The sequence below is a fragment of the Betta splendens genome, chromosome 2, assembly GCF_900634795.4.
Source record: "Betta splendens chromosome 2, fBetSpl5.4, whole genome shotgun sequence".
NCBI classification, from domain to species: Eukaryota; Metazoa; Chordata; class Actinopteri; order Anabantiformes; family Osphronemidae; genus Betta; species Betta splendens.
Window position 1 is genome coordinate 6506941 of NC_040882.2, and position 16534 is coordinate 6523474.

At 45.0% G+C, this 16534-nt stretch overlaps 1 protein-coding gene across 3 annotated transcripts; it reads left to right on the forward strand.

The window, feature by feature from the left end:
* The first annotated feature begins 1647 nt into the window (after positions 1 to 1647).
* On the forward strand, positions 1648 to 7156 carry LOC114848624 (cyclin-T2-like). 3 transcript variants are annotated; one of them, XM_029139295.3, is made up of 9 exons: positions 1654 to 1878; positions 2423 to 2504; positions 2594 to 2722; positions 2894 to 2954; positions 3143 to 3205; positions 3408 to 3453; positions 4670 to 4833; positions 4946 to 5016; positions 5126 to 7156. In XM_029139295.3, the coding sequence occupies exons 1-9, from the start codon at positions 1721 to 1723 to the stop codon at positions 6176 to 6178; spliced, it is 1827 nt and encodes a 608-aa protein (XP_028995128.1). In that variant the 5' UTR covers positions 1654 to 1720; the 3' UTR covers positions 6179 to 7156. The 3 variants fall into 3 exon arrangements, 2 of the variants coding, with proteins under 2 accessions (XP_028995138.1, XP_028995128.1); XR_005897393.2 differs by lacking the exons at positions 4946 to 5016; positions 5126 to 7156 and having other exon boundaries at positions 1648 to 1878; positions 3408 to 3781; positions 4670 to 4808; XM_029139305.3 differs by lacking the exons at positions 4946 to 5016; positions 5126 to 7156 and having other exon boundaries at positions 1648 to 1878; positions 3408 to 4813.
* Positions 7157 to 16534: the final 9378 nt, after the last annotated feature.

Below are 16534 nucleotides of genomic sequence, written 5' to 3' on the forward strand. Positions count from 1 at the left end.
ATGTGGATTTCAAAACAAACGCCCACGCCAGTCAACTAACAGCGCACCCAAAGTGGAGTATAGCTCCACATTACATTGAATATGTAATTTTAGCTGGGGTTTTACAGTCAGTTGTGTTGTTTACACTGTTGACTGTAGGCTACTTGTATTTTTCTTGCCTCTGTTTACTAACATCTGACAAATAGGAGTGATGTTTTTACGGCATCACCGAGGCTAAAATTTAATTAGCATCCATCGAAGAACAGGTGCTTTTACTTATTTTGAAAGCTACGACCGGAAGCTGAGGGCGTGCAGTCTGGCACACCTGACAGAAGCGCGCACATTCTGGACGAGCAACAAAAACAAGAAAAAGTCCTCCTCTAGTTCGCGACGGCGTGGAAACGCATCACCTACACGCAAATTACTGACGCCGGTGTTGCGCGCGTGACCCGTCGCACGTGCAGCGAACGATCATTAAAGTGCTGTAGCTATGTCGCGTGCGCTTTGCTTGGCTTGGCCGAGGAAAACAACTGTCCCAGGTGGATTGAGGCTGTGGCTGCGCAGACAGACTGTTCTCACGTTCCGCAGACACTTTAAGGAAAGGAAGACGTAAAAACAATTTGCTTTAGATTAAACGAACAACGCTATTTCCTACTGGTTCCTACTCAGTGTCTCATCAATCTTGATTTGACGGTTAACTTGGTAGTTTAAAGGTGGGGTGTCATGTCTTCAATGAGGATAAATGACTTTGGAAAGACCTATCAGCCTGGTATAATGAGAAATATTTGTGTTTTTTCAAATTATATAATACACATTTTAAAATAGCTACACTATCAAAACCCAGCAGTGAAAAACATTCACATATTTTTATATTCCAGTGCTGTGTGAACTGAGTTGTATCAGTGAATTAAATCAAACTTTATACAGTACATTTATACACAGTCAGTTTAAAGCAGAGGTAAATATAAATGAGAGCTTGCACCATCAAACTTCATGCATATCCACAGCGTAACATGCACAAATGAAAATCTAAACTTTGACATTTCATGAGGAAACTGTCAAAGCTGACATCAACCAGATCACGTGCATGTATTCAATATTTTTATGAAGGGGTTAGAGCTGTCCTGTTTCCTAGAGTTTAGACTTAAATTTCTGTTCTTAGGCTTCCATTTAGTGGAAGACACGTCGTACTGCAGACCAGGACAGTCCTCTTCACTATACATTTTGTCAATCTGCCTTACAAATTGTCCATGTAGTTGGTGCAAAGTTGTGTCATCTATGATATTTTAGATTGTGGTTGTGATTGAGAAAAAAAGCAATATATTCATTGAGTATCCAAAACATGGAGATATTATACAACTGACAAAAATAAACGTAATAGAGGTTTCTCTAAAGTTTGTATAGCTGTGACCTCTAGTGGATAATCCTGACATTTCTACTGTACTTGCTTAATTTTATTTTGTAAATCTAGTGAAAAAAATTAGGCGCGTTTTTAAGAGTTTTGCTTAAAGATGTAAATATATACATTTCACTGTTAGAAATATGACTGAACACATTGTGAATATATTATACAAAGCATGACCCCAGCAATTTGCAGCAGCGCCTGTTATTCGCGCCCTCGTCCACAGGTGGCGCTGTTTAAAATCTGGTTGACCGGTTTAAGCTAGGTCGTACTTCCGGTACCCCTGTCCTCTCGCTCCCTCCCGATGCTAGCGCCGTCGGGCTTGGCTGTGGGAGCGTAATGGCGGTGCACCGGGGACCCTCTACGAAATGGCTCTTCACCCGGGAACAGCTGGAAAACACGCCGTCGCGACGCTGCGGAATAGAGGCTGACAGGGAGCTGTCGTATCGACAGCAGGCCGCCAACTTGATCCAAGATATAGGCCAGAGACTCAACGTGTATCCTTTCTGAAATGTTGAGACAAACCGGCTGGTGGTTGGCTAGCATTAGCATGCACAAGGGCCCCATAGCTTGTTTTAGCTAATATAACCTCTTTATAACATGCTTTGAATCGGACTTGATCAAGTACAGCTTCCTCTTCGATGAGACGATAGTTTAGTTTAGCTAACCCCATGTTTAGCTATATTTCGCTAAAGGCTCTGGGCCTGCTGGCTAGCTTAGCTATTGTTGTATCTTAAGACTACACAATCTATTGTTAGCCTTGTGTGGGGTGTTACCGTTGATTAACGGTGACTGATACTGATAACATTGATACTGTAAGCCAAATTCCGCGTTGTAAGTAAACGCCTGTGTTACGTGACAAGTCGAAGCTAGCCATTTTAATCGTCGCCTCGTTTTAACCATTTAGCCGCACGCGTTTGTAGCCCTTGGCTTAATGTTAGCACGATGCTAATGTGCCAGTATTTGTGTTAATGTCTGTGTTAAGACTTGAGTTTCTGTCTGCTGTATGTCGTCCATGAGTTTCCTTGACCACACAACCAGCTCCCAACTGATTATTAACACCGCTATAGTATATATGCACAGATTTTATATGATTCACTCTTTTACCAAGTTCCATAGAAATGTAAGTATAACAGCTGTGCCAGCTGATACCATAGTCACCAGTGGTGGTGATACCAGGTGACCAAAGTGACCGAGTTCTTTTCTTTATAGATTATTTCTCAGACCACGTTGTTCCTGGCAGCCAAAGTTGAAGAGCAGCCCAGGAAGCTGGAGCATGTCATTAAAATAGCCCATGCCTGCATTAACCCACAGGAGCCTGCCCTAGACACTAAGAGCAATGTAAGTAGACTGCCTAAGAAGCAAACGTTTCCGAGATGAAGGTTAACCACTACTGTCACTGTTTGTCCTCTAGAGGAGGTTCTTATTCTGTGGGAATGTGATTAATCTGATATAAAGGTTTTGTTTCTGGTGGAATGTGGCCTATAAATCCTTTTTGTTGATCAATTTCAGGCATTCCAGCAGCAGGCACAAGAGCTTGTAGCACTGGAAACAATAGTGCTACAAACACTGGGTGAGTGTTTTTTCTTTAAGCAGTACTGTATATTTCAGTATTGTATGATTCAATGGCTGCTCTCATAGTTTACCCAAACAGCTAACAGCAAAAATAAACAAGCACTAAACCGAAAATATAGATTAAATCATAAACTTCGAATTTTGTTTCTTTTTTAATAAATGTCATGTTCCTTTAATGCCTTGCAGGTTTTGAAATAACAGTTGATCACCCACACACAGATGTCGTGAGGTGTTCCCAGCTAGTGAGAGGTATGACTTTTTATCTCACGTTTTCTCACTCACTTTTTAAAAACAAATAACCGTAACCACTGAGTATAATGTTTTTTTTTATTCATTTATACATTAGTGGTACTTCTCAGTTTAAATTTACAGGAACTGTAATCTTAAAATGTGAATGCTGTTTTATACTTTAACTCATTTTAGTAAGTGAGTCTATTTTCTTCTTTTACAGCAAGCAAGGATTTGGCACAGACTTCCTATTTCATGGCTACCAACAGGTTATTATCCTGTTCCCATTATTGCACTGTAATGGCACACTAGCTTCCTGTCCTGCAGGGACCCCCTTTCTGTGTCCAACGCCCTGTTTGCACCTGGATCTCGGGAACCCCTGATGTGGGGAAGTACCGGCCAGGCTGCTGTGTGCGGTGTATTGTACAAGGGCTCTGTGTTGGCACATAGGGGTTGGATGCACAATGTGGAGTGTAGTGGTGCTGTTTACCTCTCAAGGTTGTTTGGTACAGAGTGCACATGTCTAAAAAAAAAAAGTCAAACGGTAGCCTGAATATAGATTGCCCCTAAAGATTCTTAAACTTATAAAGTGTTTTGGTAAGTATAGTTTATAGTTCTCTTTTAATATTTAATTCTTTTGTTTCTTTCCCCCACCCCAAATATGCTAACAATGAAACGCCACACTAGACTGCAAACTGAATTCTTATTTAGTGTTTCAGAAGGAAAACGGTAGTTTTAATGACAAGCTGTACATCCTTTACTACAACAGGATGTTACCCCGGGGCGTTAATTTCATTAACATAAGTTAACACCTTATTGAGAGAACCTTTAAGACTGACAATCAAAACATGAAATATAGAAGTTGCAGCATAAAGCCTAAAAGCAGCTGAGCTATGTAGCAGTAACTGATCCTAAAAATGTAATTCTAGTAGTAGTTTAACACCAGAATCTGAAAGCCATGTTCTCAGCTGTTTTGACAGGAGAGGCAGTTTGCAGTGTAGTTTGGGATTTAGGGTGCAGGGGAAACTAACCTTAGAAAACCTAAATCCTACTCACTATCAAAAAATTCTATTCTTCATCATTTAATCTATATCGTAATTACAAATTTTACACTTTAAATATGTACATGTTGTATTAAACACTATGGTTTAAGTTAACAAGGAGTTAAATTTTCCTATTACTATGAAACTAGTTTAAATGTTTTTTTTTTTTTGTAACATCAATCTGAACTGAGTAATAGGAAAAGGCCTAATACAGGTTAAGTGTATTTGTGTCTATATTACCATATGTATGTCCCATTCAGACATGTAGGAACATGTCCTAACAAACATAGGTTTTCTTCCAGTTATGAGGTAAGGCAGTGTGTGTATGTGATGTGAAACCATGAGTTTGAATGATCCAGTGCTACTTGAAACTGTATATTTGTATGAACCCCTTTAGTTAACAGTTGGACCTTTCTGCTGTGCTTCATGTCTCCTTCTGCAGTTTACACCTCACCACATTCTGCCTGCAGTATAGGCCCACAGTTGTTGCATGTGTCTGCATCCACCTGGCCTGTAAATGGTCCAACTGGGAAATCCCAGTGTCTACAGATGACAAACACTGGTGGGAATATGTGGATCGCACCGTAACATTACAGCTGCTGGATGGTAGGAGCTAGTTTTTCAGTTTGTAATATCCACGTAGTACTAAAACTAAATAAATTTCCTTTGATAGGAGTGTGGTACTAAACTTATTTGTACTGATGTCTTCATGTTTTAGAACTCACACATGAGTTTCTTCAGATTCTGGAGAAGACGCCCAGCAGGCTGAAGAGAATTCGAAACTGGAGGGTAAATGATAGTACTCAGATGAACAGTTGAAGGCGGTAATGCACGCCTATGGCTTCACTGCTGAGAGTCAGTGTCCCACACCAGTGTGTGTTTGTGTGTTGTTTTATAGGCTATTCAAGCAGCTAAAAAGCCAAAGACGGATGGCCAGACAGTGGACAGTGCCTTCCAGGGGACGTCTTTAGAAAGCCTTCCAGGTGTCACCAATTCCTTCTTCCCTTCCACCTCAGCATCAGACTCTACAGACATGCCCTCCCTGAACAGCATCGGATACGCTTCCTACCAGCCGCTCAACGACCAGTCAAAGAGTTGCGACTATGACCAGTTCTCCCAGCCTCCTCATTCAGACTTCACACTTATCAAACACGAACAGAAAGCTGCAGGCGGGTGTAGCAGTAAACACCAGCAGCTTGGTGTGAACGCCGCAGCCTTTTCACGGCCACAGAAAGTCTTGACTTTGGAAAAGTACAGAGAGAAGCACGCTGCTGAGCTGGCCTTGCAGAACGGTATAACCGAGGAGCCGGGCACAGACATGTACGCTCCTGCTTCAGCTCTCCCCTCTCACCACCACAAGAAACGCTCACAGCCACAGCAGGCCGGCCAGTCGGGCGACAGCCGCAGGGATAAATTGAGCTCTAAAAAGGCTCGGCTGCCTCCTTCCTTCGCAGAGAACGGCTCGGCCTCCAGCGAGGAGCTCAAGATGAGAATCAAGGTTTCCTCAGAGCGCCACGGGGGTTCGGAGCACGGTGGGACTGTGTCTGGAAAAGACAAGCACAAAGAGCACAGCAACCACCGTCACTCAAAACACAGTCACTCTCACTCATATGCCCTCGGTGGGAACAGAGGGACAATAGACACCTCACTAACTGTACGGGCCCCTGGCGGTCACTGCAACGACGGGAGCTCCTCTGGCTTGTCCCGTAAGAGGCCTCACTCTGACGCCAGTGGCCACAACCACCACCACCACTCGTCTAAAAGCAGCAGGAGCTCCAAAGGAGGCCTCACTTTGTCCCACTACTCGTCAGAGGGCGGCCAGAGGATGATGGAGCACCACGGTCACGACGGAACCAACGGCATGCTCACCGCCAACGGCCAACACACTGACTACAAAAACACTTTCGACATGCTGGACTCTTTACTAAGTGCCCAAGGAATGAATTTGTAACCCTTGACGACCATCCCCAGTGTTGTCTAGAATAAGGTATTACCATGTTTAATAGAATTTTAAAAATGAATTTATTTGTCTTAAGTTATCTGAATTCTACATCGCCCTCAGTTGTGTCTACACGCTGATGATTCTTGTTACGCTGTCAGAAATGTAAAATTATATGCGCAGAGCCGTGTACTTTTAGCTTGCAACAAAACATTAGAAGTTATGAGAATGTGACTGAAAAAAATGGGATTTTAAAAGTTCTTTTTAATGCGAACTTACATTTATGGTTTTAATTGTGCATGTTTTCAGTCACAGAAGGGAAGACTGCTAGCGTGCGCAGCCATCATGACAGTTTACAGACAGTCAATGTTTTTCTTTTGTTGTATGTTAAAGACATTATGTTCAACTAAAAATCTCAGGTCTTGAACTTTTTTAATATAAGATAAGAACAAATCTTCCTCTGTTTGGTTTTATTACCTGTAGTTGTGGAGATGTATCGCCTCGTCTATTTGCTGACGAAGAGGGCAGAACTTTGGTGTCTGTCTTAGGAAACCGGGCCCGCTTGTTATTCAGAGCGGATCAATGGTTCCAAAAAAACAATACAAAGGGGAGTCGGGCTCCGTATGTGGTCTGTTGGGACTTCCAAAGCCACTTCTGAACTTAATGTGCAAACTCATTATAGAGCTACAAAATGAAGTTTACGTTACATCTGCTGTGAAAGTGCATTTAAGATATATCGGCTAAAATTGCAACAAGGCCTTGTGATTGTACCTTGTCAATCGCTATTCAGTATAAATGTTATTAACTATCAGAAAATACAGATCTCTAAAATGAAATTGTGTAAATAGGACTGTAGTTCAGGTTTAGAACTGTTGATTTAATGCATCAGTCCGAACTTTCCTCCATTCAGATTCTGTGTTGATGAACATATCCACAATTTGTGTATTGGGAGCCCAAATAAAGGTGTAAAGGTGATTTTACACATCAGAATTTTTGTTCGAGTCTCTGTCGTAAAACATTTTGATTCACTGTTCCATGGTTTTTGATTTCCTGAAAATGTGAGGTCGGGGAGGAACTGCTGCAAAGCCGAATGAACGACGAAAAAATCTAGTTTGGTGCAAGTTCATTTTTATTATACTTGAAATTTTTCACTACTGTTGTAGATGGACCTTTAATTTGAGTTTAAACTAGTGTAAAAGAGTTAGTCTTTTTGGTGATTGATTTATATATTTTAATTATACAAATTATATACAACAAACGTTTTGACAATCAATTTGATAATTGTCAAAATGCACCTCATCAAAAAGTACTGTCTGCATGTGACTCTGACACATTTTGAACACTTCAATTCACACACATTTTGTGAGGAGCCAAATGTTTTCAGCCCCTGTTTTGACTTTGAGAGCTCAGTGGAGCCCTAATAATGTACTGAATTAGTCATGTACTCGTGCCTAAGACATGTTAACTTGCTGCTCCAGCAGAATGTTTAGTTCACTTGACGCAGCAGCTTCCCAACAGGATTTTCCTCCCAAATCATCTTATTTAACAGCTGAATCACTTTGCATGTTCCTTTTGTTCTAGTAAGAGACGCCAGTGAAACCTGGTATTTGGTCCTTTCTCAAGGAGCTTTGAAGGTTTAGCTTTAAACTCTCGCACAATACAGCGTCGACGGTTCATTTGTGGGTGGAACATAAATCCAGTTCCTGATAATTAACTAGCACCCTCAGAGCAGACGCAGCGTTTTCACCAAGTATTACCTTCTAATTTTAGCATGGAAGACAATGGGGAAATTCAGCGGGAGGACGTCAGTGAAAATTCAACCATCTGGACGTTCTCGCTTACTGGTGGGAGGGTGATGATTTATTTTCAGCTACCTCTCGAGCTGAATAAGAGACGCCTACTGCTAGAGAATCTGCAGAGAGAAAGAGATATGAGCGGCTTTTGCATACAACAAATCCCAGAATTAAGAGCCATCTGAAAGGAAAACATCATCCAAGCTCTAATTACAACTCAAGGAACAGGAACATACTGTATATAGCCGCGTGCAGGCAGAACTCCCAGACACAAAGACCATCATTATCCTGATTGCTTCAGCAGGAAATGAAACCTTGGACGACTAAGTTATATCTTGAAAGACAATTTTCTTACGTTTGTCTCGGGCAAATGCATAGGAACACAACAGCATCATGTGCATCACTGTTGTGTGGGACATGAAAAGCAACATTGGCAGCTGTTTTACACAACTGGATATTCTAATATACAGCAAAAAGCCCTCATACAACGATACTCTACCTGACAGCTGTTTTATTGCTGGGCGTCCACTAGATGGCAGTGTTACCATTGGCCTGCAGCGCCAGCAGCGCCAGCATCCAGTAGCATCAAACAAGGAGCAGTGTTGAATAACCTCAGGAAAACAAGGATGCTGGCGTTCACGCCATAAATCCAAGGTACCGCTCTGCACAGTTTGTGATCCTCGGTCACAACAATCACACGCGCCGGCGTCGCTACTGTACCAACGTTGGACTGGCTCCATCTAATTAACAGATTCAGATGACTGTCAGATGGCGGCGGCTCAGACACATTCCAGGAAGTGTCACGGCATTCGGTAATTTCAGCGGCGGAGTTGATCAAAAGGCCTTTGCAGAGCAGCATGTGGTGCACTTATACTCATATGAGTCTTAATGCAAATGATGGCCAGGAAATTGTGCAGGAAAGTGGCATAATTATAAGCCATTGAAAGTCCATTGTCATTCCTGTCTGAGAGGTCTCTCTTGAAAAATCAGGAGCTGATGGAAACCCTTCTAAGTACCTCAGATAGAGCCAGAGGGGGAAAATGACTGGGCCTGCGCTGCCATTATGCCATGGTAGCGCAATTATATGCAGTGATTGGCAGCAGCATAAATTAGCCTCTGTCTTCATGTGAGGTTTAGGTTTTGTTTCCAACTAGTGCTAAGGTATTCCTCTATCACTTGGCCAGAAAAAGAACGCTGCAACGCTCTCTCCATCCAGCTGTTCCTGGTGAATAACAAGACATTATTTCACAGTTTCCCCCTGTAATTATTCCCTTTACTACCCCAGTTTATTTCTCCGCCCGATGCAAATGCATCCTCTCGCGGCCCGAACACCAGAGATTCATGTTTGTGGTGGGAACTGCACAGCACCAGCTGTCCTGTAAAAGTAGACAGCTTAAAAAAACTCTCTCTCACACACACACACACACACACACACACACACACACACACACACACACACACACACACACACACACACACACACACACACACACACACACACACACAGCGCTGATGTGAAACGTCTTCCTCCCTACTCGTCCCCAATCATCAATAATTCACCAGCTTCGACATTTGAACTAATTATGGTGCACCAATGGCCTATTTGAGCAGGGTCCTGTCACATGAAAGCGACCAGGTCCTTCCTGTCAGTGGTGGAAGCAACAGAATGACGCGACAGCGGTGGAGGCTGGAACCATTAAAATGAATGGAAAGCAACTAACAATCGTGCACCTCTGACACACACACACACACATACACACACACACACACACACACACACACACACACACACACACACACACACACAGCGCTGACGTTTCGTGCACCTCTGACACACACACACACACACACACACACACACACACACACACACACACACACACACACACACACACACACACACACACACACACACAAATAAAGGAAAAGAAAACATGAATTGCTTCCTCACACACCCACACATATACAGACACATACAGACATGCATAAACATGATGCGCTACAGTAGCTCACGCACACAAACACGCGCGGTGACGAGCGCCACCTGTGTGGGTTGTTTGGCCTCCTCATCCAGACCTCTCTGGTTTTAATTAGCCTGCAGCTGAAGTGTTTTCCTTTTTATACTCTCTGAAGGGCGATGATAACGGCTACAGCCGAGATGGAGGCTCTCTGCTGGTTTGTTTCATTAGGGAGAGCATAATGACCCTGCAATCACAACACCAAGAAAATACCTACCCTAATAATTATTTTCCTCCTAATGGTTCAGTTTATACTCTGCTATGGCTTTTGTCATCAGTGCCTCAAAGACTGAAAGGATTAATGATGTTAATCATGGTAATAATAATAATGATCATATGTATTTTTGTGTTTTCTCCAACATGGCATCCGCCTGTATACGACTGGGAGCTCAGTGCAACCACTCAATGCCCAGAAATATGACGACCCAACGTCCATTTACAGTCGTTCCACAGCAGGAGCAGTGAAACTGTTGGTGGTTTCATCGATTTAGTGATTTCCTTCATTTTCACCTATTGCTGTGTACATACATTTATCTGCAATGTAAACTGAATCTTGTAGCTTTGAAAAATAAACAGTTTTGTCTTTGGATAAAGTAAAATGGCTCTTTGCAAAGGGACATTCATTCCAATGGTCATAAACATGAAGCAAATGTTTTAATTGGACAAAACCTAAGTCAGTCTGTCGAAAACAATGATGTCATTTAAGATCTGAGTCTCTGGCTGACAACTGGGAGGTTTGGGCCACAGCTTGATATTTGCTAACGTTGTTATGAAAGGAGGAACGAGACAAGAAGCCGCTCTCGTCAGTCGCCTCCTTGAATTATACAATTGCATGTTTCTGTCTGGCTCGAGCATCTTGTTCTCGGCGAAGGCCTTTCGTGGGCAACCGGCTGCACCCGGAATAAATAAGCCACAAAGAGCCAGACGGCTTTGTGCGGCTCAAGGAGCTGCGTTGTTCATAGGAAGCCTGTTAATGCGCGCAGCCGATCAAGCAGCCGCAGGTGGCACTTCAGTTCAGAAGGAGAACGCGCTGAGGTCAGAGCTTTCAGTCAAATTCGGAAGGGAATTAAATGGAGTCTGATGACTCTTGAGACGACCTGGGGGCGCCTCCTGCCTCGCTGACCGACCCGTTCGCCAACAACTTGTTTGCGGACGCGGCGTAATTAGCACCCGCCGAGGACGGAGGACGTCCTGTTTGATTCTATTTGCAGGGGTTCTGTGGGAGATTCAGCCGGGTGTCATCAGCGTAGCGCGGAAACAAAGCGTTATGGATTACGCGGCCTGGTGGGAGGATGAGGAGGAGGATGAGTTGGTTATTGAGAAGGCTGAATTGGAAAGGTAGGAGTTGAAGCTTTCCAAAGCTGGATTTGGGTCGACAGAGCATAGAAATCTGGTTTTCTGCGCTCGCAGCAGCAGGGTTGAAGCAGCGGGGGTGCTGCCAAGGGTTTATTGATATTTTAAGGTGAAGCAGCACAGATGAAAATAGTGACGCTGGTTTGGAGATATGATAATAGTGTCTTGCTTCTATAACTAAGGGGGTTTCATAAAATATATTACACAATAATGAAAATCGCTAACAACATTTTTTACACCTGCGGTGCCAGAGAAGCACAGCAGCCCCGGAGGATAAAAAGAACTAAATAGATTTACATGTATTTATATTTAACCTTTACTTTTGTTCACCGACAGAGTTTTGACACAGGACAACCACTGAATGAATGAATGACACCACACACAAGACTCCTATTGTCCCTGAACGCAGCGCTGTGTGTACGTGTAACAACACAAACCCCCAGCGTGTCTCTGGAAGAAAGATGCACCTGCTTCAGGATGATTCCTCCATCGCAGGTTTATTCTCTCTTACCTCCATTTTTTTCAGCCTCTCATTAAGTTGATGAGGACTCGGTGACTCATTCCAGCGCATATGTTCCTTTACGTCTGGACGTATTTATGCACGTCTTTGTAGCGCGCACACACAAACGAACACAAAGCCGTTCCTGTGTGATGTCCGAACGCCGCATCCATCGTTTCGTTTCTCTCTTCATGCCTCTTGGAGGCTAAAACAAGCAACGCTCCCAACAGACATTATTAAAGTGTCGCCGGAGCCGCAGCTGATCTATTCAGAGGCACAGCTTGCCTGATACACGGAGAAATGTGCTGCAGCAATGCACGGCGTAAACCAGTTCACAGATCAAATAATAGTCAGTGTTTCCTTTCAAAAGCAGTGACAGAACAATGGGCAGCTCTCGTGAATGAGGCTAATTCAAGGAGAGGAAAATCACATGAATTAATCTCTCCTTCAAATAGGTTTTTGTTCAATAGGAGCTTCCACGCTGGATATTTTTATATATTTGTGTAAATGTGACGGACGGAAGTGGCAGGTTTCACAGCTGACAGGACGTCTGAGTAAAGGAGAGGCTGTGGAGGCCTCTCTGGGCGCCAGGTCTGCATGAGGTCTGCACCAGGTCTGCATGAGGTCTGCATCAGGTCTGCATCAGGTCTGCACCAGGTCTGAACCAGGTCAAGCTCCTGCTGCCAGGACGGAACTTCTGGCTGGACTCTGGAGCTTGTTTGGCCGTTCTGTCTCAAACAGATGCGTTCAATGACCATCCAGATGTTCTGTGACCGTGACATCACCACTCTCCCACTTCTACATTTGCATTTGACATTTATAGTATGATAATAGTAAGATTAGCTAAAGAGCATGATTATGGCAATTAAACTGGTTGTAGTAATAGAAGGGTTAGATGAGATCATTTGCACCATTTTCATATCTACACTATATATAAAGCTACAACCAGCAGCTAATTACAGCAGCTCGGTCTAAAACCTGGAAGGAGGCTGCTGCTGTAACGTGGCCCTGCAGAGAAAACCTGCCTGACAACGCACAAACATCTTCTCCCGGGCACATTTTTTCACACGCAGCCCCTGACGTGCCGTCTTGCTACTGATTCCTGGTGAGTGTAGACTGTCCAACAACCAAACGGATCAGAACGTCCATGACCGAGCACCCGACGTGGACCTGAAGCGCTGTGTGGCCTCATATAAACAGCACACGCAGCATCAGCTCTGTATGTGACACCATCCCTCATGGTCTCAGGTAGCTTAGATCTCAACACTCCTTTCATCACGGCTGGCAAACCTGCCCGCTATCACATAATTAAATAAGATTTATATCATCACACGGAATAATTCTGTGTGGGCTGGTGGCGAACGTCGCCATAGCCAACTTTCCCCCCTTTTGCACCAACCCACTCAGTCGGTAATTGAGAAATTGGCATTACTGAATATACAAAAAAAAAAAAAAGTGCTGTGGGTGTGAAGATGTCCACGGTTGAGTGGCCAAACGCCACCCACTCAAACAGCTAATTGTGAAAGTACTTATCAATACATTCCAACGGACATTTGTGACACAGGTATAAAAGGCTTTGCATCAGTGTGAAGTCAAATTTACATATGTGATGAAAGACGGATGACGGCGCGGTTGCGTTTCCCTTGGCCGCGCGTATTTTTAGCGCTGGCGTGTAGCGCCGCCTCCTAGGATTGTGTCTGAACTGATCTGAGGACGATTGGGAATGTTCTCTGCATTGTTTATTCCTAATCTCAGAAGGAAGTGAGGCAAACGGCGTACGCTGCCTTCGTAGCACAGCAATTACAGTAACTTCTCCTGCGTATGATTAGAGCAGGCTTTTATTAAGTGCACAAAAGGACTCACACTGACTTATATTACACCTTTAAATTACCCTGGTGCTAACGTAAATGCCAATAGGCTTGTGGAACGCGAGTAGCCGTGTTTGTTGCTAAGAAAAGGTGTCTCCTTCCCGTCTGATTTGATTGTGATAATTGGACTAACTATAGTGAGCTCCACCAACGCCGAGCCGCTCGCTAAACCTACACCACCAACAAATTGTTCCTAACACTTCAGACTGATTCCTTGGCCTCTGCAAAAGTTCTCCCAAAAGTTCTGGAATCAAGTCTGTATGGGTTTTTTTTTTGTTCGCTTTATAATTATGGCTGCAAGGTGATAATCATCTAGTGGCAGAACTCCCAGATCTGGATCTCCACCAAAGACGAATCAATTGTTGCTGAGACCAAAGGCAATCTGTCCACCAGTAGCCGCTGAAAGACGCTCAGAGACTTGGAACGTTCCGGTGAGAACGTGATCTTTCAAGGTGGACACAAGACCTCATTTTGTCTAATACGCTGTAATGGCTGCAAACCTGTGGTTGTGTTCTACATACAGGGCGGTTTGCAACGCGTGCGAGTAGGTGATCGCTCCTTCTGGGACCCACGAAGCATCACACACGGTCTAATAGGAAATTCATAGAGGCGGCCACCAAAAAATAAGTTATCAAGAGTTGTTTTTCACAGGTTGATATGCCAGGAATTCACTCAATGTTTGACTTGGAACTAAAAAAAGACTGCTTTAGTAGATGCGATCCAAAATGTGTTGCCAGCTGGAAACAAGCAACCACTGTTCATATTTTCCCGAAATGACTGAAACTGGCTTTGATTTATTTGGTGCAATCTGTCCAGACATGCCGTCACGTGATCTAAGCGACTGCAGAGGTGTGGATAAATATCACATCAAGCCCAAAGCTGAGGTCTCAGCTCTGGATCTGCATCGAGGACGCGTTGGCAGGTTCCCGTCTCCGGATCCGAAGGCCCCGCATCGATGCATGACGAGACACGGGGGCCGCCGTGTTCAAGGCATCATGGGATGTTGTAACGACGGCGCACGCGGCTGATGGAAGACGGTGGCAACTGGCCTCTGCTCATTAGAAGCAGCGCTGCCCGCGCTCATTAGGCCGGCGGCAGCGCGGCGGGGATCCGTGCTCCCGAGGTGACCAGAGGTGCTCACACACAGCCTCCACGCCGCCGTAATGATGCCCCGGACCTGTCACTCACGTCGCCACGCTGACGTGACCTTTTTGTGGCTCCCGCTCCGATGGGAGAGCGAGTAATGCCCCCCAACGAGCAGAGACGAGTCCCGTCCCAATCCCGAGGGGAGAACCCGCCCAGCTCCTGCGCCAGCGCGCAACTCTGTCAACAAAGGCCGTTTCCTGCAAATTTACAGTCGATTGAAATGATTGGGATTAGGGTTTTTAATCTGAGCACAAAAGCCAGACCTTGCCATTAAGGGCTATGAAATGGAGGCACGCTGAGCGGTGACACGGCGCCTGAATAGATGTCTGGAAGCAATCTATGAAAGATGGCTGATCAATGGCTGCAAAATGAAATGGAAGATGAAAAGGCGTCTTTTAAGGCCCATGAAAAGGAAACTTGTTGGGGGGCGTTTTGTTCAGCTTTCCATTTTTAACCTCAATCATCTGAACAGAGTGCATGTGAAAGCGGGAACGCTGCAGCCCACTGTGGCTTTCTTCCTCCGGTGTCAAGAGCGGCCGGGACACTTACGAGGCCTGTAACATTTCCAGCTCCGAGCGGCGCGGGCTGTTAACGCCGTGCGCTTCCGCCCAGCGTTTATGTGCTGACGCAGCCCGAAACGTTAACGGCGGCACAATCTAGATGAGATTACATCAGTCCTGGACGGCCGCTCGGTGGTCAGAGCCCGCGCTCGCGGGAGCCTTTTCCAAACAAAGCCTGATTGTAATGGGCCCCATGAAGAGCCAATTTAGCCCGGCGCGCGGCGACGTGCGAACGGGCGAGGACGTACATTAATCCCAGCCAGATTGGGAACTGTATGAATTATGCTAAGAACCTTATCTGTCATTTCCCCTGATCTCCTGCTGGGTGAATTGATTGCGTTTTTGGGCCCTAATCCTCGGCGTGCTATGCATCTTGGGAGACAACCGGGGGAGCCATCTTGAATAAATAGAATTTGGACTCCGCCAAAGCCGCCTCCAGCTGAGCAATGAGAAAGCGGCGTTTTGCCGCCGCTACGCCGAGTGACATTAGGAAGTAGCCTCGCGTGGAACACACACAAAAAAAAAAAAACCCAACAACGCTTGTATCGATTTTCTGTCGCTGGCTTCAGCTGCTGCTTCTCTGCGTACGACAGTCATCAGGATGGATCAGCCCGCGTTGGAAAACACCTTCTGCTGCGGTGATCCTCCAGAAACATCAACCAGAGAGGGTGTTTTAATGAGATTAATTAGATCGCTTATGAATGATGGTCCTCCACCAATTACCTGGGCCATAATACCATTTTCCTCCACCCAGGGCGTCGCGCTTTGTCAAGCGGCGCCAGCCTTCTGCGAGCGGCAGAGGATGCAGCAGGAAATGATTAATCATCTCATCAGCATCCCAAGAGATAATGTGACAATAAAGACAAAAGCCTCTCGTCGGCTGTGGCTGCTTAAAGCCAAGAATTGCTTCCTAAGCGCCGACTCCGGGGTTCAATTAGACGATGCCGGCCCCGGCTGTTAGAATGCAAGCGACGGCGCGCTCTGACTGACTGGAGGTCTGCGCGTCGCTATAATGAGGCTCTGCACTTCACATTCAAACAAACGACAACATATCAGAGGTGCTTTGTCCAGACAGAGGGAGCGCTGGGTGTTTTTCAGCGGGGCTCAGCCTCCCCGGCGCCGCCGGGAGGG